Consider the following 24,204-nt stretch of genomic DNA (forward strand, 5'->3'; position numbering starts at 1 on the left):
TCTAGCGGCCTCTTCATGGTTCCCATTCGCCTGCGGGATCCCCAAGTACTTGTAACTGTCCTCTATGTCTGCAATGTTGCCTTCTGGTAGTTCAATCCCCTCAGTTCTGACTACCTTCCCTCTCTTATATATATATATATATGTACGAACACACACCAATAAACTTGCACTTGCTCAGCTTTACTGTTAAACATTAGCAGGTAACGGACAACAAGACAACTAAAATCACTGGGGTTAACAATTATCACGCTTTTAACAACTTTCCAAGGGAGTCAGAAAGTAGGTGATTGGCCTAAAGAGGACAGCCCCGAAGAGGCTCCGGTATTTCACACACAACCCACGGGCGTAACAGTGACCCACATGTAGCAGCCAACCAGCCAGTTGGTTGCTCGTGGATGAGTTTGCCACTGGCTGATGTCTACTAGCCAGGAAACTCAGCCTCAGCGCCAAAGACACTCACACACACACACACTCACACACACACACACACACACACATAAAATTAGGACTGACTCCGAAGGATTTCGAGAGGGTGGCCTCCACTGCAATAATGGGGGAGCTTTTGTGTCAAAGAGATGCTTGTTTTCTCCTCCTCAGGCATGAAAGAGAATTTGTCTTGCCAGCCAGGTCTATTTATATTCACAAGAGCATTGGCACGGTCACGTGGCTCACTGGGCAGTGGGTATATACTAGCGATAGATTAGAGGGGCTCTGCATTAACTCTCAAACTGACACCACCATAGAAAAGAAACAACTTTAATTTCCATGAGCCTATCAGACACAGATCAGAGAGTGTATCACTGAGCAATACCAGGTGTGTCACAGCACTGGCTCTGCGGGGCACAAAAAGCACAGTAGGGGAAAAAGTCCCTGACCATCACTTTCAGTTAGATAAAGTTGGTTGAGTGGTAAATGAAGGTGGGTGCATCGGCAAGCTGTGATAAATGGCCTGATATGATAAAATCAACATTCATTCTTTCCTTATGATGACTCAGAGTTGGCATCACGTCTATAAAAGCCAAAGCTTGAACAGGTTCACTCACTTTGCAGTGGATTGTTATGCCCTGAAGTAGAGGACACGCCTAATAGCAGTGACTCACAAATCAACAGGCAAGCCTAGTCTGTAAACACGTTATCTAAATACTGTTGGTTTAACTTGACATACATAAACAAGCTACTTATCACATAAATGGGTGGATATTATGTAGTGTTAACCCTTATCCATATACCTTAAACAAGGTAAGATCAACCATTATACTTCAAGTTTTCCAACAAATTATAGAAATAAAAGATAACAGAGTCCTCTCACACCTGTATACACCCAGGGAGAAATAAATTTCAACTAGTTCGGTCTTAAATTCTTATATTGTCACAAGAATACACAATAATAATAGATGACACACCTCGACGAGATGAAATAGTTGCAGGTGCTGTTTAAAGATGTCCATCTTTAGGTTAACACAGACAGTTCCACTGTCACATCAATCCAGTTATTTATGGTAGATACTACATTTTCCATCCATATTTTGGTAATAGCCTTTTTCTCTGCTGCTATCACTATATATTTATTGATGCCTTTCGCTGATCAAAGTACTTCTGCCAAAGTCCAGCCCAGATATAAGCTCTTTAAGGCAGATACTAAATCATTTTATGTCTACACAGACAACTTAGCAAAGAATCTATGTAAAATATGAGAATAACAGACTGTTGTAACGCATCATTTGTTCCCGTTTCTTTTGTTAAATCTACCAAAGCTACCAAAGATAGCACAGGCTGACAACACAGCTTGATTTCTAAAGAGCTATTAGCCAAAGGAGCAGTGCATCATTGAGTGTCTACAGGCATCTACAGTGGAGGCTGTGTCGTGGTTTAGAGCTGCATTTCAAACAGTGGTCTTGTTGAATCTACCATCAGATGAAGTACCATCAGATTTTGATCAGTGCCATCTGGAAAGCCCCGATTGGCAACGGCTTCATTTTTCAGAATCACAATGACCCTAAACACACCGTCAATGCCGTAAAAACATCTAAAAACATGGGATCATCTAAAGGAAGCCAGTATCCAAAGAAGGGCTTTAAATGTCCTTCAAGAATCCCGGAGAACTACTCAAAGGAGAGAAAGCTCAGGCTCAGAAAAATAAATACTGACTTTCAAGCTTGTTAAAAATTACAAACTCTGTTTTTGTCTGTTTCCCATGTTATTAACGAAATATAAAGAAATGAGCAGATACTCAAGACTTTTTCACAATACTGTCATTTAACAGGACCACGTTAGTGATATTTCAGCCAAATATTAGCACTGTACTTTTATTGTTATATATTATTAATATATTATAACATATTAATAAGGCAATGAATACAATATTAAAAATGAAGTAAATGTGTTATTCATTGTTTCTGAGCTATAGTTGGGTTCCTAACTGTTAATCATTTCCAAGGAACATCAAATTGAATGTTTCAAGTATCATCTTGTTATTTCAGTCTCAAACTCACATGCATAATTCAGTCGTTGATTTCTCAATCCAACCTCACATCACGAGTGAACTCGCTCAACAAGTTCAGCATCTTTGACAATATAAAGTGACTTTCTCACACCAAAGATCTGCAGGTCTTACGAGCTGATGAGTGGGATGTCAACATAGCCCCTGGCATAAATTTTAATACGATCTTGTGTTTTTTTGGCATGCCTCAACATGTACCTGGGGAACATAAAAAAGTCAAGCTGACTTACCGCACACACCCACACCACTCAGTGTCCTGGTACTTAATGAGACCGTTTGAATAATTCAGCCAACTATAGGCCCAGAGGAGGGAAAGGGACTCCAGCCATCATTAACTATTCACAGAAGCTGTATTACGTCAAACTCACATGTGCAAATATACTGTTTACACACAAACACAACAAGACCCTTACCAGATGAAATGCCCCGGCTCTGAATCTACAAGGGGGGAGATGAAAGCTTTTGGGATTCTGACCTTCTGGGTCCTCTACAGAGATCAAACACAAGCACAAACTTGTGCAATATCCACTACAATATGTAAACACAAAAATTATAGCATGGTAAGAAAAATCACAAGACTGCTCAAATCCAATTCAAATGCCGTAAGAAATACAAGACGAATGACTTAAGCAGTCTCGCAAACAGCGCTGGAAAATAAACCATCTTTGTCGTTTATAATCCGTCTTTAATATAATTACACCGGAGTGCAATGTGTCCTTTTTAGACACTTTAGTGGCTTCATTAATCTCTTAAAAGAGATAGAAATCTGTCAGACAACAGTCGCTTTCTCGGTCACACTTTTAGAGCTTTATTCAGACATGTTTAAACGTGCACACACAGCAGTGACAGAGAAAGCAGTGATATTTTACATATGTGCAAAAGAGTTGTCATGCTTTGTGGCAACGAGCATTGTCGGTTGTACTTCTGAATGTGTGTGCACCATCCTGAAGCTGAGAGAAAGCTACACCCTATTCACTGTGCACAGAGACAGCTTTCTCCTCTGGATTGGGACGGACAAATATCTCAGGCTTATTGTACTTTGTGAACAGACATCGTTTTAATGTACTGTTTATGTCATGAGCAGCTGTAATGCTGCGCATGCCTGCTCACTCATGCAAATGGACAGAAATCAGACTGAAAGGTGCTAAAAGAGACCTGCCAAGATTGCTTTTGCAATTTGTGTGAAAATCTGAAAGGGGTGTTGTTTCACATCTGGAAACTGGTGAATTTAGATGTGATCAGATTAATGGAAAGCAGTGCAAGTCCAAGAGGAGGTTTCCACAACAAAACAAGCTAAATTTGTCCAGGCTCTGTTAAACAAAATCTGTCAGCGATACAAGAAATGTTACCATTCTGTTCTATATAATATGCCCTTTATTAAAGCAGATGGGAAATCTCATCAAGATTGAAAACAAATCTCTTTTTCAAGAGAGATCCATCAAATGTAAATATAAGAAATGAGTACAAGTGATATTCAGTACAGAACACAAACAGTAACATGGACTCGGATCATATGCAACAACATATCAAGAACAAGAGCATCAAAACAAATCACACTCACACTGAAGAGAGCCATTTTCTCGATCCTTTAAAATGGACAAACTCCCCCACACTTCTAACAATTTCAGCTCTTTCTGTAGATTATTCCACAAAAAAGGGGGTTAGAGGAAAGAAAAGAAAACCTTCTACCCTCCAATTCTGTTCTGACAAACGTTTGTAAAATAGAGTGAGAGCAAACGCCGTTCTGATTTTTACACATGTACGCAAATAAAACAAGACTAAACCATTTCACTCGATGGGATAAACACAGCTTTTAAATACATGTCATACACTTCCATAAATGAAGTTTAAAAAAAAGACTCCATTAGCTGAGTTGATGGGGAGATTTGTCGCATGTCATTACCTCCTCTCTCCCTCGGTTTAATCTAGATAATCAAATACACAATAAAGACAAACAAAATCAAAGTATTGGGGCTGAAAGTACAATACTGATGACATCATGCTGCGAATGCTTTACGATATCAATTTTACCACATTTCCACCTGCTATTCGCAACAGATCATTGGAACATCTGTAAGAAGCATGTAGTAAGAGGCCTGTTAGAGTAAGAAGTTGAGAAATGAAATCTGGGTAAAGATTTCATCTTTCCAGTCAGTGTAAGGAGCCTCTTATTCCTCATTTTACACCAGAGCAAAAGGCACCTTAAAAACGCACGCACTGCAACACATGTTCTTCCGTTTGAGGAAGTGTCCATCACATGTCTCCAATCTGCCTTAAATTTAGCACTGTTTTGACTGTAACAAAAACAACTGTTTGCTGTTTAACACACTGAGAAATAATAAAAACAGCTCAGAGACATTGTGAAAACCTTTATGACCTAAGTATCGTACAGAACAGCTGGAAATATTTTTTCATTTTGACTATAAAATTACAAAATAATTCTCATCTTTCAGGAATTTAGAGATTTTTTGCATCTAGCCCAAAAATGGTCGAGTAGTTCAGGTAACATGAAGCCCACACTGTAAAATCTAGGCGGAGCTGATTTTTCTGTCTGTGTTCAAACAGCGTTACGTTGTGAATGCTTTGTGCTACGATGATACACCAAATATCCCCGTAAAGCTCGCCTTCTCCTCTTACCGGAACTGTCTGAATTTTGTCTCTAGCAAAAGTGGTAATGGAGTTACAGTCATTCAAAGAGCGCTGGACCGCGGGTAAAAATGAAAGACTTTAAAGGGTGGGAGGAGAATCCTCCTTGACGATTCATCAGACTTCGCCCTACATGCTGTCACTGATGACTAAGGTCAGGAAAGCAGGTAGCTAAGAAAGGCTTAGTCCATATTAGTGCTGACATGCTCTGCTGAGGGCCTTCTCTCCTTCATACACAAATGAACACAGCCTACTTCTGCTACATCTGAAGGATTGGCCCAGAAAAGAAGACTCTCTGCATACTGATCAGAGATGCAAACAGACAGCGACCCCACACACATATCAACAAGTGCACTCCATGCACTAGAAAGCGCTCAGAAGCAGATTGGGAGGAACTGCCAATCATTTCCAGTTGTATTGCAATGTCAAAACAGCACCTCGGCACGGAGCATCAGCATTAGCCGACAAACCAGAACTCATCTGTGCAGAATTTTGCTTGGGTCAGCGATTTCTCTCAAGCAAACTTGACAGACGGAAGGTGATATAAAGCAGGTAGGCTGGACACAGGGATGAACAAGACATGAACTTTTACCTCTGGCCCAGTAGAGAGATGGGAGGGCGTGCACTCCCAGTGGAAATACACACTGGGTGTCATCTTCTTGTGTGTATGACCAGTCAGCGGCCGTTCCCTTCTCTTCATATGGAGGCGGCTCATTCCAACGTACACACAAAGATCGGGTTCAGCTGAATGGCCTAAATGGCAGCAGAAGCTCCTGGCCACAGCGGCTCAGACCAGCTGAATGGTCCTCATTGTGTCCACCACAGTCACAGGGGGCTCGCAGAAATGAGTTGTTTTTTAAGAGGCCATTTGGCAGGCCAGTGTTCTTATCCGAGCAACACAGGAACAGGCATTTGCACTTGCTTCAGATGAGGGCTTGTTATGGACTCAAGAAAGACGGCCCATGAGGCACGCATCCAGTCACAAAGGGACTAACAAACGTATACATACATGGACGTGAAACGGACTTTATACCACCGCCCCCAACCCACTCTTTCCACTACACTCAGTGTCTCGCAGCTAGAATTTAAAAAGCATTGCATTCATAAGCCATGATGTCACACGAGCATGTGTTGAAGTCTAAGTGTCAACACCAGAATACTGGGAATTTGCCCGCTTCTTGTACCAACCGGTTTTTGAACCTCGTGTTTCTGACGGGCGCTCGTCAACAACAACAGAAATGCAGTTTTAAAAGCAGTTCCTGTTTGCAAGAAGTGCACTACTGTGCAAGTGCGTAACAGACCAAAAATAATGGTGACATGCTGTTAACCACAAAGATTAACCACAAGCAAGTTCCGATTCCGGTAAATAATCAGAGATAACTCTAAAACATGCACGGCAAACACAGGCAAAACATATTTGCATTTTTACTCTTAGTAAGTCATAAATATCAGTGTAATTTGCCATATTTATCATATATCATATTGCTATGATGCAAAACAACAAACAAATTTAACCCACAATACACCCTGAGATTTTAACGCTTGTTTAATATTATATGTTATGTCTTTGTTTTATCTGTCTGATGTATCTGGTTCTTATCTGTACTTTTATTGTTTATATAAATGCTACCAAGGAACCAGAGAGGGCAGATGAAAATCAGCCTGTAATTCGCCAAACCTGACTCCAACTGCTTGTGTTAATTTTTGTACCATGTGTCCATTTATAGAAAATGAGCATAAAGATGAAGGAATAATTGGCAAACCTTTCTTAAATAACCTGTGATCTAATATAACATAGCGATCTTATAGACCTCAGTCTCCCCCTGGGGCATCTAAAGGTGTTGGCCCAAAATGACTCCCTTCCAACAAGAGTCCCTCTAGTCCCGTTTCATCGCTGTGGTGCAACGAGAGCTCGTGCTAACCTACAGAGGCCCAGCATGTTTAGTCCACATAACTGCGTTTTACTATATATGGATGTTTTAATCTGTTAACGTGAAAGTAGTACTCACAGCCCTCCATCTAATTTTGAACGCGCTATTAAAGACAACTTCACTTCCTTTAATGGCGTGTTGTTTAAAAATGTGACATATCACTGCGAGACTAATGAGAAATTTCCACATACAGGTTGTACCCAGCCTCTCACCCAGTGAACGTCTCCTGCCTCCATGGAGTGGATGTACTGTATATACCACTAATGGGCTACAGTAACCAAAACAGAACAACTGCTGAGATTCAGCAGCAGGTCAGGTCAGCACACCAAATCCTTTTTAAATCTACAGCTGAAAACACCTTTGAGTAATGGACTAATATCATTATTATACTCTGATCGAACACTTTGGTATTTTTATTGCAGTCAGTATCTTTTTACACAGTGTCATAACCCCCCTTTTTAAGCCTTTATTACTCCCAGATATGAAATCATCATGTATTTACATCAAAACGCATGCATAACCAATTATAGGAGGGTAGCTATATATGATGCTATATTTAGAAAAAACAATAGCAAAATGCTATGGACGCTGTGGATAACTAGAGGGGTCACTGCACAGGAGGATTAGATTTAGCTGCATGTATGGGGGCCACAAAGCAGGGGAAAAGGAGGGGGTACTGTCACGGATGTGTGACAGTGTGTCATTGGTGGGGTAGTGGGGCAAGCAGCTGCTCTGGGGGAGGGGTTGATATCAGCCCTGCTTTGGATAAATGAATGGTCCCAATATTGGGGTGCATGCACACGTGACAACAAGCCTCACATCACTGTGACCACAGGCACAGGGCAGTGTAGTATATGAGGAGGAGCATAGGCAGGTAAACCCATGATTCCAGTAATAACAGGGCTGCACAGGTGTGCAAGGCTCGGCAAACAGTCTACGTTATCACTCCGGTGAATATCACTGAGGTCACAAACTACGTGTGGTAACTACGGGCAGTCATACATGACACACTGTATCTTCATATGACACCACGAGCGGATGATGACTATAGGCCTGCTCATCTGATTTCAACACCACTCACAGTGACTCACACTTTTATAGCAATCAGCCGGATTTTTTTCCCAGATGAAAGTTGAGGTTTCAATTACGTCTAACTGGGAGCCATGTGGTTACAGCTGAATAAAATCAATACAATATGAAGAAGTACAACTGGATAACAAGAAAAGGGGTACAGCCCTGAACGCCTTTCAACCAAGCCACACACACACACATGTAGTGGTGTTTAAAGACACACATTCACACAGCAAACGAGAGGACTTCTGATCTTGTTAATCAACCTTCAGTTTTAAATGAGCTTCGAGAAAAAGAGGAATATAACAAAATAAACAGAAACAAGGGGAAATGGATGGAAGCCTTTCTCTTCCTCATGTACAATGCTGCTTGCCATGCACTGCTAGCTCATATGCCCACATCCTGTACTAGCACAAAATAAGCTAGGTGGCAGAGCCTGAGAGCCTGAAGCATGCTCTCATTCAAATTTTTCATAAAGGAAAAGTAGACGATGAGGATGAACCTCTGGTATAACCTATGCCGGTCAGCCCAGACAGCTGAGACATACACAGCTAGCCTGACAATCTGCTACAGCATCCCCCCCATCAGCCCCCCGCCCCTCCTTTACCTTCAGACAGCTCCAGATCCAACTCAGCCAACTGGTCTCTAACCTCTTTAGGCAGGGCGGACAAATCCACGCCGCGGTCCGCCATGGCTTCGCCGATAAACTCGAGTGGCGTCTAGTTGAAAAGAAACCGGGCTGTTGCGGGGAAACGTTAAAAAAAATAAAAACAAAACCCCTCCCTCAAGACACAAAACAAGCACCGGAGTGGGAGAGACAGTCCATCCGCACGGCTGGCCCTTCCGCCATAATGGGGGAAACTCACCAACGGCAACGGGCGGTCACGTGACTGCATTTACCTCGCCTGCGTGTGTTGATTCGCCGCATCCGAGAAGGGAGGAGGAGGTGGAGGTGAAGGAGGTGAGGGTCTCACCGACACCACTGCTCCCCCTGGCGTTTCAGTGGCGAACAGACACACACAGGGAGACACGGACACAGTCCCCGCCCTTCATTGAGTTCAAGACGGTTAAAAGAAAAGATGAAATCTTCTTTATAAAGATGACTGAAGGCTTTTGGGGGGGGAAATACAGGTTTCACGCACGAAATGCACATGTTTTGTGTGATCGTTTACTTAACTGTGCATGTATAAATCAATTAAAACGTACTCGACTTACTAAAAAAAACTAAACCACAAAAACTGAAACTGGTGCAGCATCTGATTCCTGCTGTTAGCAGCTTTCTGGGACTCAGAAGATAACCTAATGGCCGATTTACACTACAGAGGTGCAACAATAGTCAATTTCCAGAGAGATCAGGGAGAGAGACTTTGCTGGAGACCAGAAATAGTGTATATTTGTCACACTTAAATGCTTTGGATCATCAAGCAAACTTTGATATTAGGCAAACATAACCTGAGTAAATGCAAAATGCATTTTTTAAGTATTGATTATGTTTAGCAATCAAACCTGCGTAAAAAGGTAACTACCCCCTTTGTTAAATCATGAATTAAATTTGACCTTAGAACTGAAGAAGCTTCTCGGATGAGAGGTGAAACGTCTTCAAGCAACTTAAAGAAGTCCAGACGCTTTTCTTTGCAAGCTCCTTTGACTACGATGACCTGGATGACTGAGAACCTTCACAGACATGAATTAAAAGGCTTTTCTAAGGATCCACGGTGAGAGCCATTAGCCACTTATGGAGAAAACATGGAACAGGGGTGAACCTTCCCGGGAGTGGCCGGCCTACCAAAAATACTCCAAGGCTCAAGATTCATCTAGGAGATCACAAAAGAACACAGAACAGCATCTAAAGAACTGCAGGGCTCATTTGCCTCAGTTAAGGTCAGAATGTGATGCTTAGTTGCTTCAAAACGACTTGCCCTAAGTGAAGGACACATGAATTCTGCTCACTACCACAAAACCACATTTCTGAATGGCTAAAAAAAACCCAACAATAACGAAATGAAAGTTTTGTTGTGGTCTAGTGAAAGTCCATGCTTAGATCACAATGTGTTGTTTTGGCATGACCTTAAACCGGCTGTTAATGCTCAAAAACCATCCGGTGTGGTTGAATTAAAACAATTCCTCAATAGCAGAGTGAAAGACTCAGTGCTAGTTATGAAAAATGCTTGATTGCAGTTCTTGCTGCCAAAGGTGGCCAATTATTAATTATTAATAACCAGTTATTATGCTTAGGGACAAAGATGGGTGAAACATGTACGTGTGACACATATGCAAAGGTATAATATTAATAATTTATAACATTGCCCAATAATTTCCTGTTAAGAAATTACTGGAGGGTTTTTTCTGTTCTTGTAAAGAGCAAACAGGAAGTGCCACACAGGCCTATATAATGCAGAGAGTCAGATATTTGAAAAAGCCACAGCACATTTCTCTGGCTCTGACATGAGTTGAGAAGAATTTGACTTTAAGTCAGTCTTTGCAAAGTTCATGTAACACACAGTTGCAGTGCTGAAAACTGCCTCTGCATAAGCTCATAAAGTGACCTTGAGCACTTACGATCATCAGTGTGGCATCTTCACTGTAACCACGCTAAAAATAAATATTCCCTTCAGCCACTCCCGCAGCAGTTTAGGACTTCTCCAAAAAGTTCTGTTAATGTTTTTTTTCTTCTTCTAGGAAACATGGACATTGTCTTGCGAGGAAAACAAGCTTCAAAGCAAACTGAACATAACAACTTAATTGCAGACTGCTGTCACTCTGCATTTCCAAAAATACTGGATTACTGGACAGCAAAACACAGCTTAAAAGCAGGGCCACAGCGAGCATTTTCTAGGCCAACAAGAACCCCTTCACACACCCGTAATGTCACAGGTAGTTATAATTCTTTAACCATTTGGATTTTGAGTTAAATGTCTAAGTATATGGACTGTAAATGTACAGGATGGTTTAAACATTTACTGTTTTTTTAGTCCAGTCCTTGTACCTGAGCATTTCAGAAGAAAATGTTTTATTATTTTTGTTTGTTTGTTCCTTCTTGAGTTATCACATTCACTATATTTTGAGAAAAACTTGACCTTGAAATCGAGGTGACCAAGATTTTTAGCAGATTAAACCATAGTATGAATTTCAAAATCTTACATCCCCTCGTTCTTGAGTTATCACATTCACAAACTTGGACGTCCATGCCGCCTGTCCACCTGCTAGCCTGGCAGGCGGACAATACTCCATCAGCCTTTTACATCTAGCTGACGAATAAAACATATTTTTGCACCAACCAAAATTACTCCACGAGCACAGCAACAGCAGGTCACAAAAGAAACCAGAACGGCATTAAAGAACCGGATTCTTCACGTGTCAGTTAAGGTCAGAGTTCATGATTCAATAATAAGAAAGAGACTGAGCAAAAATGGCATCCATGAGAGAGTTCAAGGAGGAAACCACTACTGACTAAAGAGAGCGTAAAGGCTTGTCTCACATTTGCCAAAAAACACCTTGATGATTCCCAAGACTTTTGGGAAAATACTTTGTGGTCTCGTATTAAACTAACACAGTGTTTCAGAAAAGGAACATCATACCAGCAGTAAAAGAGGGTGGAGGTAGTGTGATGGTCTGGGGCTGTTTTGCTGCCTCCGGACCTGGAAGACTTGCTGTGGTAAATGGAACTATGAAATCTGCTGTCTACCAAAACATCCTGAAGGAGAATGTCAGGCCACCTGTTCATTACTTCAAGCTGAAGCGCACGTGGGTTCTACAGCAGGACAGCGATCCACAACACACCAGCAAATCCACCTCTGAATGGCTTAAGCAAAACGACATGGCCTAGTCAAAGTCCTGACCTGAATCCGATTGAGATGCTGTGGCATGACCTTAAAAAGTTGGTTCATGCTTGAAATTCCTCTAACATGGCTAAATTACAACAATTGTGCAAAGATGAGCGAACCAACTCATTGCCAGTTATCGCAAATTCTTGATTGTACACTGGTTGCTGCTAAGGGTGACCCAACCAGTTATTAGGTTCAGGGGGCGATCACCTTTTCACACAGGGCCATGCGGGTTTGGATTTTATTTTCCCCTTAATAATAAACACCTTCATTTAGAAACTGCATTGTGTGTTTAATTGTGTTATCTTTGTCTAATATTTAAATCTGTTTGATGATCTGAAACATTTAAGTGTGACAAACATACAAAGTAGGAAATTGGGAAGGGGGTAAACACTTTTGCACACTAGTGTATTTTGGTATGGACAAGTAAAGGACAAAAGTAGATCGGTAGACACGGTCGGCCTAAAAAATATCTAATACATATGAAAGTGTCTGAAATTCATGTACTTAAAAAACTGTTTGCTGAAGCCTCATCAAAATAGTCTCAGTGGAAGGCTGGCTGTCAAGAAGACATGCTTAAGAAAGGGAAATGTGAGACACTGTCAGTCATGGATTGGCCTCCTCGGAGTCCAGACCTCAACATTATTGAAGCAGTGTGGGATCATCTAAAGGCAGCTATCAGCCAAAGAAGAGCTTTGAATGTCCTTCAAGAAGCCTGGAGAATTAATCCTGAAGATTATTTAAAGAAATAACGGGGAATCTTATGTCACAGAGTTCACACTGTGCTGAAGAATAAAAGTGGTCATACCAAATATTGACTTTCAAGCTCATTAGAATTGTACAAACTGTTGTTGTTGTTGTTTTTGCCTTAAAGATCCACATATGTCTGCATGCTTCAATAAATCCATGCATCAATTTCCCATTTTCCAAGCACAATATTTAAAAAGTGAGGAGGGGCTCAAAATCTTTGGACAATATTGCAGAAGTACTTGAAAGAGTATTATTCAATGCCTTTGTATACATCATTTCCTTTCATATCTCTTTTTAATCAAACTAAGTCTCCACTTTAATCATTCATATTAATAATTACATTACAATAGAAAACATGTTTTTGATATGATAACTGAACACAGATAAAACAGTATAAACGTTTATTATGATGTAGTTTCTTTAATTAAAACTGCAGCACTGTAAGTGTTCATGGTATTCCTCTTGGACATGCATGGAAAAGTAAATATATTCATATAGTACAGATATGTACAATACAAGGACAATTTTAGAAATTATCAGTCCAACAAAGGGAGTGTGAAAAACCATCAATACACTATGTGTAATTTTCACATTACTGTATTTCCCACTAAATTGCTATGTTTAGAACAAGTCTGGCCCATCGTTAACAGGCCAAAGACTGTAAAGATTATTGTTATTTGACCAATTTAAACAATAAGTTAGACAACGAAGCTCAAAAGACACGACCGATTGTTAAAAGGTATTTAAAAAAAAAGAAGAAAAGAAAAAGAGGGGGTAAAATTTCTTTTAAAAGAAAAAAATAGAACAACAAAAAGCACAAGTCCATTTTTCTGTTGAGAAAACAAACCAACAAAAACACAAATCGTTGTGTTAAAGAAATTACTCTATATTCATCAGCGCAATCAGAAGCGTTATGATGAAGAGTGTGGTGCTAAAGACAGCACGCAACAAAATAATACAAGAAAACATAAAAGCTAAATGCAGTTTGAATTTTCATTTCAAATGAACAATCGTCTATTTGACTGCCAGCAACTTACACAAATTGCCGAGGTCGCCGTTGAGACTGTAGGAGGAGAGGTTCAGTCAAAAGGGAAAAGGTATTAAAGTTGCTCAGCAAATTCCCATTTGTGTATACAGTACAGATAACAGAAAACCATCATTAAAGAAAAAACAAAAAAACATTCTGATATCTCTGAAAAAAAAAAAGAAAAGTAAATTGAACAGAAATACAAAGCAATAGTTAACCTGCATTACTTTAGTGCATAAATGTCCTTATGTTAATAAGTCATATCCTGTTTTTGAAATATCATATCTCGCGAAAATATTAAGAAAGAGGGCAAAAGAGGGACAGGGGGGGGGGGAAAAAGCAAACCACTTTGAGCATTCATGTAAAAATATATCGATATCTGGATAAAACATCTGGGGGATATTGTAAAAGAACTGGAGCCTTTCAGAAACAGTCACAAGACAGCTCGTCTTCTGCCCTTAAAGCTCTGACCACTGGAGATGTCTTTGCTCCGTCTCTCCACCAGATGACAGACAAGTACTTCAATATTTTAACAATATTCTAAAAAGACACTTTTTATTTACTTAAAGGCCTCAAAAAGCTTTGTTTATTAATTAAATGTTATATTTATTGATGTTCATTTTTTCCCAATTTATATACACTGACTAATATAATTCTCTAGAGCCGTTTTTTGCCCCCATACAAGCAAATCTGTATATATTTATGTGAGGGGGGGTATCGGAGGCACAAATGTGATCTTAAGGCAAAATGATCAAACACTGTGTGAAAGACTTTGTGTAAGTGCAAGTTACAAGCAGTGATATACTGTCATAGTGCCACTGCAACCTCTGAATCACAAAATAACAGTCAGGGTATTCACTTCAGTCCCAGGACAAGTACCAGATAGTCTTTGGAGAGATCCATTATGGCTTAGTTTCGGTTTGGTAGAGAGCATACAGAACAAGGGGTTCATCGCATTTTCAAACGAGCAGCAAAGGATGTGCAACCATCCTGAAAAGTGTGAAAATAACAGTTACAGTAAGTCCAGCAGGGCCCACACACGAAGAAAACACAGTCACCAGAACAGTTACATGTAAAAATGGAAAAAGGCATCCATTTACACACCAATAAACCACCTGCCTGTTTCAGGAAATATGAAAAGGTGGAAAAAGTTCAATTCCCTTCAGGTCAGAAAAAAAAAAAAATCTGCTCCAACAAACTTATTTTTAAATCGCAATCTAACATAATTTTGTTTACATGGGTCAATCTGGGAGGACGTGCCAATTAGTTAAAAGAAATATAGCTGCACATACTGTATCAAAAACCCTATTAGAAAAGTCACATGCTAACAATCTAGCTAATAATGCATCAGATCAGGAGTAGGCAAACTGCTATGTTCTGATGTACATAAATATACAATCACACACACACAGTTAATACACTTTATCATAAAGGGGTGTACATGAGGTAAGGTTTTTGGGTCTAGGTTGAGATCGTGTTGTGGCTGAGAACCATTTACTAAAGGTCTGAGTGAATAATTGAGATGTGAGTCAGAGAATTCTAGACAACTATCGCATCTTTGGAGCTGAGGATGTATAGGGAGGCATTCTGTGATGGCATGTGTGGGTGTGCGTGAAAGGCTAAAGTGACGAGGAGAACAAGGCACTGTTCCCTGCTGGAAAAAGTGTAGAGCCCTGTGTGCTGTTTATATCGGATTTAATTCACACACACAAAAAAAAAAGTTTACGAAACACCTGTGCGGCACGTGTCCACGTGGGAAGATCGTTATGGCAGTATACTTGACGCAGTCCTACAGTCCAGTGAAGAGTCCTTATTACTGAGGGTGAGGACAGTTGAGTAGGGACGCACAGGAGGAAACAGGGGGGAGGGGGTATTGGAGTCCAGCCCCTGTAGTCTATGGCAAAGTTAACAGGAAGCTCTCTTAAAAGTCTCAGTCCTTTCCCAGAAGGCTGCTGATGAGCTCCAGGCCCCAGCAAGATGGCTCCCCAGGAGGGTTAAAAAGACCACAGAGGGGAGGGGGGGCAGAGGAGAAGATGTGAAATTCTGAATTTAAAAATGAGGGAACCTGGGAGGTGGGAGTCTTTTCTACCCTGGGTGATGAGCCAAGTGTGGGCCTTGGTGGCATCGCTCATCATCTGGCAGCAGATTGAGACTGTGCAGCCATGATAATGTGAGAGGGTCCGCTCTCAGCTCTCTGCTGCTGGCCCATTCCTGCCAGCACTGACATGGCCATAGCCTCAGCTGCTGCCCTTGAGCTCAGGCCGTTTTGCCCCGTAGAAGGGCTAGGCGCCAAAGAGCTGTGCTGAATCACCGGGGCAGGGGAACCTGTAGGCTCTGACATGTCTTTCATGCTCTCGTCTGCAGCTATACAAAAAAATAAAAAGGCAACACAGGCAAAGATATTTATCTCATTTATATTGAGCACATTCCACAGTTTTCATTGCTGAAAATCTTTGGACATTATGTTAATTTTTATTCGAGTGAAAATCAAGCTATATTCAGTAACTTTATCCCGTCCAAAATCAAGGAAATGCCCCAAAAAAATACTATAAATAAAACAAGAAGTACTGGAACAAAGATTTTGCTACTTAATTATAGTTCTTGTTTTATTATTTTAATGTTACCATCAGCCCTTAGCAATATCTAAATTGCAAATGTTGCTTTTTTTTTATCCAACTCTATTAATAATTTTTGGACACATTATTATCCACTGTGGCCGTTGCCATAAAAAACTGAACCCTAATTATTTCAACAAAATTACAATTACTTTGTGGGCACTGAAGAAAACTACAGCTCACATGAAGATACTAAAGCCACAGCAGCATGGCTATATTGTAACCTAGGCCTGCTCATTTCTTCTTGCAATCACAAGTAGAGAGCTACACACCAAAGCCGTGTGTTTCGATTAAAATGTGAGAGCGACTTTGAGGTTCAAATTTCATTTTAGCTCTTTATGCTTTGCGCAATACATCTACTATATTTCTACATATCTAAGACATGCAATTCAGACTCAAGTTTCCTCTAACTTTAAATAGCACTGTGTGAACAGGGCATAGCTGTGCAGGGCTCACCTAAGTAGGCAGTCTTCTTTTGTAAGGTGGTTACAGGACAGTCCTTGTGGGCCAGCAGCAGCTGCTTTAAATGAGCCACCTCATTACGCAACAGAGACACTTCATTCTGAGAGGATGGGGGGAAGGAAAAAAAAAAAAAAAAATCAGACTGATTAGTACTACAATACTAAATTTCAGAAATTACATTACACTTCCCAAACCAATAAGGAAAAAAAGTAATGCTTGGTTATGTAATTTAAAATACAGACTTCCCATATTTTTCTTCCCTAATGGATTTTCCGGTAGAAACAAAAAAGTTGAAATGGTTTTGCTTCCACTGCAGAGCAGCGTACATTTCCCACAAGGCGTAAGGTGTAAATATTACCTAAAATTTCCATTTGACAAAAAAAAGATATGAAACAAGATGTAGTGGTTTCCATTGTTTCAAATCTATCAGCTATGTTCATTTGCAAAAAGAATTTACTCAATACTAAGGCAAACTCATTTATCTTATCTGGAATCCACCTCTCAAACTTTTACAAGTAGTTAGAAGCCCCATCACCAGCATCCACCCACTGGAGGCCCACTCACCGACAGTGAGACGTTCAAAGTGCTGAGCTCCTCGGCTTTCTTCTCTAGGGAGCTGACCCACAGTTTGCGTTTCTGTCTGCAACGGGATGCTGCCGCCCGGTTCCTCTCGAGGAAACGCTGCCTTCGTTCGTCGGGGTCATCGTCTGTCGTCCGCCGTCGACGCCCACCTGTAGGCTGTGCTGGAGATACCTGGAGGGAGAAGCAGGGTAAAGGTCAGAAGGAAACACACAGACAGACGAGATGAGTGGAAAAAAGACGAGAAAAGGGAAGTATGAGTCACAGTTTCATTTTAGCCAGCACACACCAGAGTCATCTCGGCACAACAAGAATATCCCCAATTTTCTGTTAACTAAAACAAGTGATGTGATATATAATAAAGAAAGTTTAGATGACTTAGATGTGATCATCTTTAATCCAAGTTTAAAGCATATTTTGTATGGATGAAAAAAAACATGTTACAGTCAGGAATTTATACTTAACATTGAGTACCTGAGGTTGTGCAGGTGATGGTGCGTCTGGCTGCTGGACCAGCAGCTGACTCTGTTCTGCCTTCTGAGGTACCATGGGGCTGCTGCCCATGGCCATGATCCCCATACTCTGTCCTGACGGGCTTTGCAGCGCAGCCTTCAGACGCTACAGAACAACAGTCAAATAAGCAACATCAATAACAGCCACAGGAATTAAAAAAAAAAAAATCATGAAAAACTTCATTGTAACTTTGTAGAAAGTCATAATCAAAGCGTGTCTGAATCAGTGCCAACAGCATGTCTACAACTTCACTGTGCTGCGTCTACATTAACTGATTCACACTTTGCAATAACAACCTGGACAAGACCCTAGTTACCAATTTTTGGCATGTTTTAAAGTTGTTTAAAACATGGAGAAGCCTGATTCTCTCCGAGGAGAACATTTACAGATGTGCTCTCTCTGAACTGTTTTCAGCAACAGATTCATGTGACCTCCTTCAGTCAGATCTGGAGGCTTTATATGCTCCCGCAGCAGTTCTCGGATTTTGATCATGTTTGATTTAAGTTGTGACTAATTCAGCCGTGATGATTAAAAAAAGTGATTGCAGCCCTGAAGGTACACAAGCAGTCAAATGTTATATATGCATGTGTATATATATATATATATATATAAAGCAACCTCGATAATGATCATATCGTATTAGAAGTGCCATGAACAAAAAGATTCTGCAGATCAGCCCGAAACCCCCCCAACCCCAAATAAAAACAAAAACCCAAACTAAAGTTTGTCTTTAATTACAACAATGATCATCTTCTTACGACTGAAGGAGTGAGGGGCTAGGGTAAACAGAGGAATGTGCTAAAGGGGATACTTTACATGTTTTAAATACCATAAACAATGACTGCACTCTCTCAGTTTCATCTGGGTGGAAACTGTGCATGAATCTCTGTGTGTGCATTGCACTATCATAAAATGAGTTCAAACTGTGTTGTCAGGTGAAAGGGTTACATAAACAAGCAACCACAGTAAAAGATCATATGACGAAGGACCTAAGCCTGTGCAGCGGAAGGCTGGAGGGTGAAGATGGAGACAAAAAGAACAGATAAATAGATAAAAATAGAGAGCTAATCTAGTGCTGACCATCTTGGCCTCTGAGTGGATGCTGTAGCCAGAGGGGGAGTTGGAGCCGCTGCTGCTGCCTCCCAGAGGAGGACCAGGGATCCCAGGAATGTTGGGTACCATGCACATGGGTCGAGCCAGCTGGTGATCAAATATGAGACACAAATGCATGGGTTAAAACTAAACCAACTTCTAAGTTATAAAGTAAAGTTACAACATACTTAGACTGTTAGTCTGCCTTACATTAATGACAGAAGGCATCTGAACAGGACCAGGCAGCACAGGCACTGCCTGACCAGAGGGAAGCATCATCATAGGGTAATGGCTCGTCGGTGAACTAGAGAGACAGACGGCAGACGACAAATAAGAACAGGAGATTCACTCTTGTGTTTGTTAATGAATTTTAAATTATGCTTTTTAAGAAATAGAACATGCAGTCCATTGCTTAATGATGAGAAAATATTTCATAGATTCATGAACTAAACTGTATTTTGTTCCTCTCAGGGTCAGCCACAATCAAATGACAAACCTGGGTTGATGTGTGTAACACAATATTATAATCCAGTAAAAAATACAATTTTATTTGAGTTGTTCAAGGTTATTGTGACTTGCTAAAAACTGAACTAAAAACTAAAACCAGTGTGGAAAACACATTTTAGATAGTTAAAATAAAAATGAAAACTACACTGGAAAAATAAATATGAATATTTAAACTAAGCTCAAATTAAAACAGAATTTTACTGTTTGCTAGTTTGGCCAAAAAACAAAACTATTACAACCTCCCTGATAAGGCAATGATGGTCATGTTTACTGAGACTTTGTATAGTTTTGTGTTATTATTATATTTATTCATCCATCTACTAAAAAATGGAAAATAATACAAACTAGACTAAAACTAAACATTTTCAAACAATAGAAACAAAACTGAGACAAGAAACCCCAGAGTGGAAACAACTGAAACTAAACTGAATGAAAAACAAAACATCAAAATGGGGGGAAAAAAGACTATAGTAGTTCTGATATTAATGACGTGAAATTGTTTGATCTTAGCTTAAATATGTAATTCTGTCAAATATAAATATATCTGAATGCAAACACTCCAAATTATGATTTAACATATATGCATTTCCTCTAATACCAGTTTTTAACCAGTTTAATGCTGTTTCACATTTTACATGTCCAAAGATAAAAACTTAAGATTTATATTATGACTTCCTTCGAAAGCTTGAGTGTGACAAGCAAGGGATTTTTACCCTCTCTGCAGCCATTTTCACAAATGTGTGAAGTTGTTGACTTTTGTCTGAAACACTGTGCAGCGTCCGTGCTTAACTTGACTGATTCAACAGCAAATATAAACATTAATTTATCATTTTTTATTATTTATAATGGTTATAAATCCTATGCATATAATATTGCTGCAAACATAAGGAAGAATCATGTTACAGGTTCATGGGCTGAGTTTTGTGCAGGATATTGCAAGCTGTAGCTTCCCGTACAGTAATTGACGTACTACACATCGTTGGGCTTTTATGCAACACATTAATGTCCATAAATGAGAAACATTTTGATAAGTTATACCCAATTATAAAATGCATGAGTTTAGAATGCAAATAAACTGATATGCTATAAACTTTCTCTTATTAGCGTGTACTTGTTTTCAGTGAAATGTTACAGATTTTATGTGAACCATGATCCTCTTTTCCATTATCCCAAGATAACATCTAAATTGCTGCTGTGTTACTTTACATACATCTGTATATGAAAATAAAGACTTTTGTGTTAACAGGGGAAAACTGAAACAGCTGGTAATCCTAACACCTATTTTATAGTGTCTGTAACAGGAAAAACAAATTCAATAGTTCCCTTTAAAGCTGCGTATCTTTCTTATTAATCATGAATACTTCGCAAAACTTCACATCCTATTTCACAAGATCAAAACTGGCATAATTTTTTGTCAGAGCACAGCTTTTGGTTGTTTTTGACTGTGGCTGACCCGTCGGGACCACAAAAAAAAGAAGAAAAGAAAAAAGAAAGAACATGATGGCATCTTTGATATTAAAGGTTCACTTGCAAGAACATGAGATGTTGTCACATTGTTTGCAAAACATGTTTTTTAAGCTAGAATTTATTTTAAGTTGAAGATTAAGCTTAAAGAGTTTAGCAAAGACCAACCAAAGGATTTGGAACTTAACTTACCCCAAAGTACGATTTGAGGGTGGAGCCTGTGTGATGACGGAAGTGGGTGATGGCATGGTGGGCTGCAGAGCATCAAAGCCCAAATGTAGTGGGAGGGAACCTGGACGCACAATAGTCGGGGTAGGGGCTGAATTCCTGGGTGGTGTGTCCTACAAGATTAAAACAAAAAATAAAATAAATTAGGCTTTTATGTCACACATCATTTGTACCCCCAAACAAATTTCTGCAACCACTGCAGCCACAATGTATCATGAATTACTTGCAACATCACTTAGCGATACTCCCCTCCTCTCTACACACCTATGCAATCCCCCTTATCAAGTTTTCTTGTACCTTTCCTTTAACTAGAGGCTCCCTGTTGCTGTCCGACTTCCCAGATGTGGAGTCAGGGCTGTCTGGGGGTGAAGAGTCGACTTCTACAGGTGCCTCCTGTTTCACCTTCACCTCTGATGGTGTCTGCAGGCTCATGTCCAAAGCCACTGAGTTGGAAGCAGGGAGCTGAAAATGAGTTACAGATAAAGAGAATAATCTTACACTACATATAGATCAAAGTATATTAAAAAAAGAAAAAAAAAGGGAAGTGTGCATTCATCACAAACTAAACAGCCACAACCCCAGCTCTGAAACGCATATAAAGTGCAATAAAACACCAAACAGTTTAAAAAGAAATTGCTGCAAAAACTGAAATGTAAATGACACACGGACTGTGTGCAAGGCACGAAGTTCAAGTTTGTAAATTTTTTGACTGAATTAATACTTGAGATAAAAAAGAAGGAAGTAAAATGTAATTCTTTCTGGTCATGTCGAGTCTCTGTAGAAAATTTCTACGGTTACTGTACACTGTAATGCACACGGTCATGCACAAGCGCAGAGATAAAAGAAGATAAAATCATCAACCGCAAGTGTTGCTTACAGAGTTCTTGGCCCTCTTCTCATCATCATCTTGTTCAAAGGAACTGGCCAGCTCATTGAACAGGCCAACCTCCTCGCAGTTCTTTAGGAAACGAGTGGGAGTAGGTGTCTGGTCTAGGAAAATGTAATGAGCAGATATAACTATTCAAAGTAACAACACCACAGTTAGTTCACACTTACACTGAATGCAAAACCCCATGTGATATCTAGTGTTGGAGCACGCTGACGTTAGGGTAAATATTGTCCATCTGAATGCTGCATGAGGACATTTAAAAACACAGTGAAGATGAACGTCTGTCTCACACGGACGAGAGTACCTGCAATAATGACCGAATCAGTCCTGGCTGGTCCGAATTTCAGCGTCATCTCATGTTTGTGTTTATGTACTGCCAAGTGGTCCTCGTTGGTAAACCTCTGGAAAAGCGAACAAGACGAAAGAGAACATTATATGAATTAGCCAACAAGAAACGGCAACTGCGTTCTGAAGAGACATCCTGTTTTTTGTATTGCTAAAATCAGCGATAGATAATCTTTTGTGGCCAACACATGCAGTCTGTGGAGCACGCAGTATGTGACAAAAAGGTGAAAATGTCAACAACTTGATAGAGAAGTATATATAAATAAAAATAAAGGAAGAGGGAGAAAAAAAAATATCGACAGAACTGACCACAAAAGCTGCAGAAATAGCTGCACACGTAACTTGGTGTTGTCCAATGAATTAGTGTGTAAAACACATGTATGAACTGTGAGTCTGTAATGATAAAAGAAAGTCTGAATTCTGTTACTTCCTTTTGGCTGCTTGCAGCTTAAGCTACAAGCAGCCTGGCGTTAGCTCAAATCAACCGCACAGACGGCATTAACAGCCGTCCTCGGAGACATGGAACTTCTTTTGAGAAGTGGTGAGGTGATTCACTCGAGAGACGTAGGAGAAATAATCTTGGCTCTGGCACCAGCCTATTCACCATTCACTGAGGCCTATTTTAGGGTCCCGTGTTGCAGTTGCGAGTTCAGTCGTGAGAGTGAAGTGGAAACACAGTCAAGTGTCGGGGGGCTTATTTTTAGCCCGACCAGGAGCATCACCAATACGTGTCCCATCTGTCTCATTCCTCTGAACAAGGCAGCTAGGTCTTGTGGAGAAAAACTATCTCCAACTAATCTCCATGTATGAGAAAATGGCAGCTAGGATTACTCCTCCCCACGCAATAAATACTGGGCATCATATAATAGGGGAGCTGCTGTTGTTGTTGTTGTTGTTGTTAACTTGGTAAAAGGAAAATCCTGAGCAAAGCCAGGAATCAATCATCCTTGTTCTATTATGGGCATGATTCAGACTTTCCCAGTAGAGAACTGTTGCATGTAAAAGGGCAGCATTAAAACAGTATTTGGAGATAAAGGATACAATAATTAGCAGCAAATCGCAATTAAAGGCCAGAAAATGTATAAACATATAATGAAGGTACAGGATAGAGTACTGAACCTCAATGCCTTTAATACTGACCACTACCGCAGAGAAGTGGAAACCATCAAATTGAATGCCTTGTCAGTATTATAACGGAAATTTGATTGTTGCCAATTTTAGACTGCATTTTCATTTACATGCATTACTTGCTTGTTAAGATAACACCAAGCCTGTGTATATCAATATTTGTATATTACTCCTGTTTTAACTGCTGTGGCATGTGAGCTGGACCACTTGTGGTAAGAACCCTGCAGAGCACTAAACAGATTTTGTCTTTTGTTGTTTTGGTTTAAGAAGAAAAAAAAAAAACCTCAACCCTGGTTACCAAAAATCTGATGATGTGGCTCCATCACTAACTGAAGAAACAATTCATTTAGCTTGTTAACAAAGTGGATTCATTATCAACTACAGAGCCACATTTTTCTCTCAGGAGTAGGCAGAGATGAAAACCAAGCTAAAAGAAAGTAATATTACAGTTAAGTGATCACAAACATGACTCCCCAAAAAATTCTGTAATCTTAACCAGCGAGAAGTTGCTACATGTGTAGCATGACAACTTTATTCAATTTCACCTGTTTTTTTTTTATTTTTTTATTTCACTGATGCCTTTGACTTTGTGTGTGTGTGTGTGTGTGTGTGTGTGTGTGTGTGTGTGTGTGT

General features: G+C 40.0%; 2 protein-coding genes across 3 annotated transcripts in view; both read right to left on the reverse strand.

Annotated features, from left to right (window-relative positions):
• The window catches only part of dip2ba (disco-interacting protein 2 homolog Ba), a 45,597-nt gene extending 36,542 nt beyond the window's left edge, over positions 1-9,055 (reverse strand). For both annotated transcript variants that reach the window (XM_005732647.1, XM_005732646.1), the window contains exon 1: positions 8,756-9,055. In XM_005732647.1, the coding sequence (XP_005732704.1) occupies positions 8,756-8,840 (85 nt within the window). In that variant the 5' untranslated portion in view covers positions 8,841-9,055. The remainder of the gene's footprint in view (positions 1-8,755) is intronic.
• A 4,921-nt stretch (positions 9,056-13,976) lies between these two features.
• The window catches only part of atf7a (activating transcription factor 7a), an 18,493-nt gene continuing 8,265 nt past the window's right edge, over positions 13,977-24,204 (reverse strand). Inside the window, exons 3-12 of the mRNA XM_005732648.1 lie at positions 22,403-22,499; positions 22,087-22,199; positions 21,507-21,671; positions 21,174-21,322; positions 19,221-19,314; positions 18,999-19,118; positions 17,880-18,023; positions 17,391-17,579; positions 16,821-16,926; positions 13,977-16,113 (exon numbers count right to left, since the gene is read on the reverse strand). Coding sequence (XP_005732705.1) covers positions 15,881-16,113; positions 16,821-16,926; positions 17,391-17,579; positions 17,880-18,023; positions 18,999-19,118; positions 19,221-19,314; positions 21,174-21,322; positions 21,507-21,671; positions 22,087-22,199; positions 22,403-22,499 — 1,410 coding nt within the window. The 3' untranslated portion in view covers positions 13,977-15,880. The remainder of the gene's footprint in view (positions 16,114-16,820; positions 16,927-17,390; positions 17,580-17,879; positions 18,024-18,998; positions 19,119-19,220; positions 19,315-21,173; positions 21,323-21,506; positions 21,672-22,086; positions 22,200-22,402; positions 22,500-24,204) is intronic.

The sequence above is a fragment of the Pundamilia nyererei genome, unplaced genomic scaffold, assembly GCF_000239375.1.
Source record: "Pundamilia nyererei isolate P.nyererei 1_Seehausen unplaced genomic scaffold, PunNye1.0 scaffold00047, whole genome shotgun sequence".
In the NCBI taxonomy this organism is placed as follows: domain Eukaryota; kingdom Metazoa; phylum Chordata; class Actinopteri; order Cichliformes; family Cichlidae; genus Pundamilia; species Pundamilia nyererei.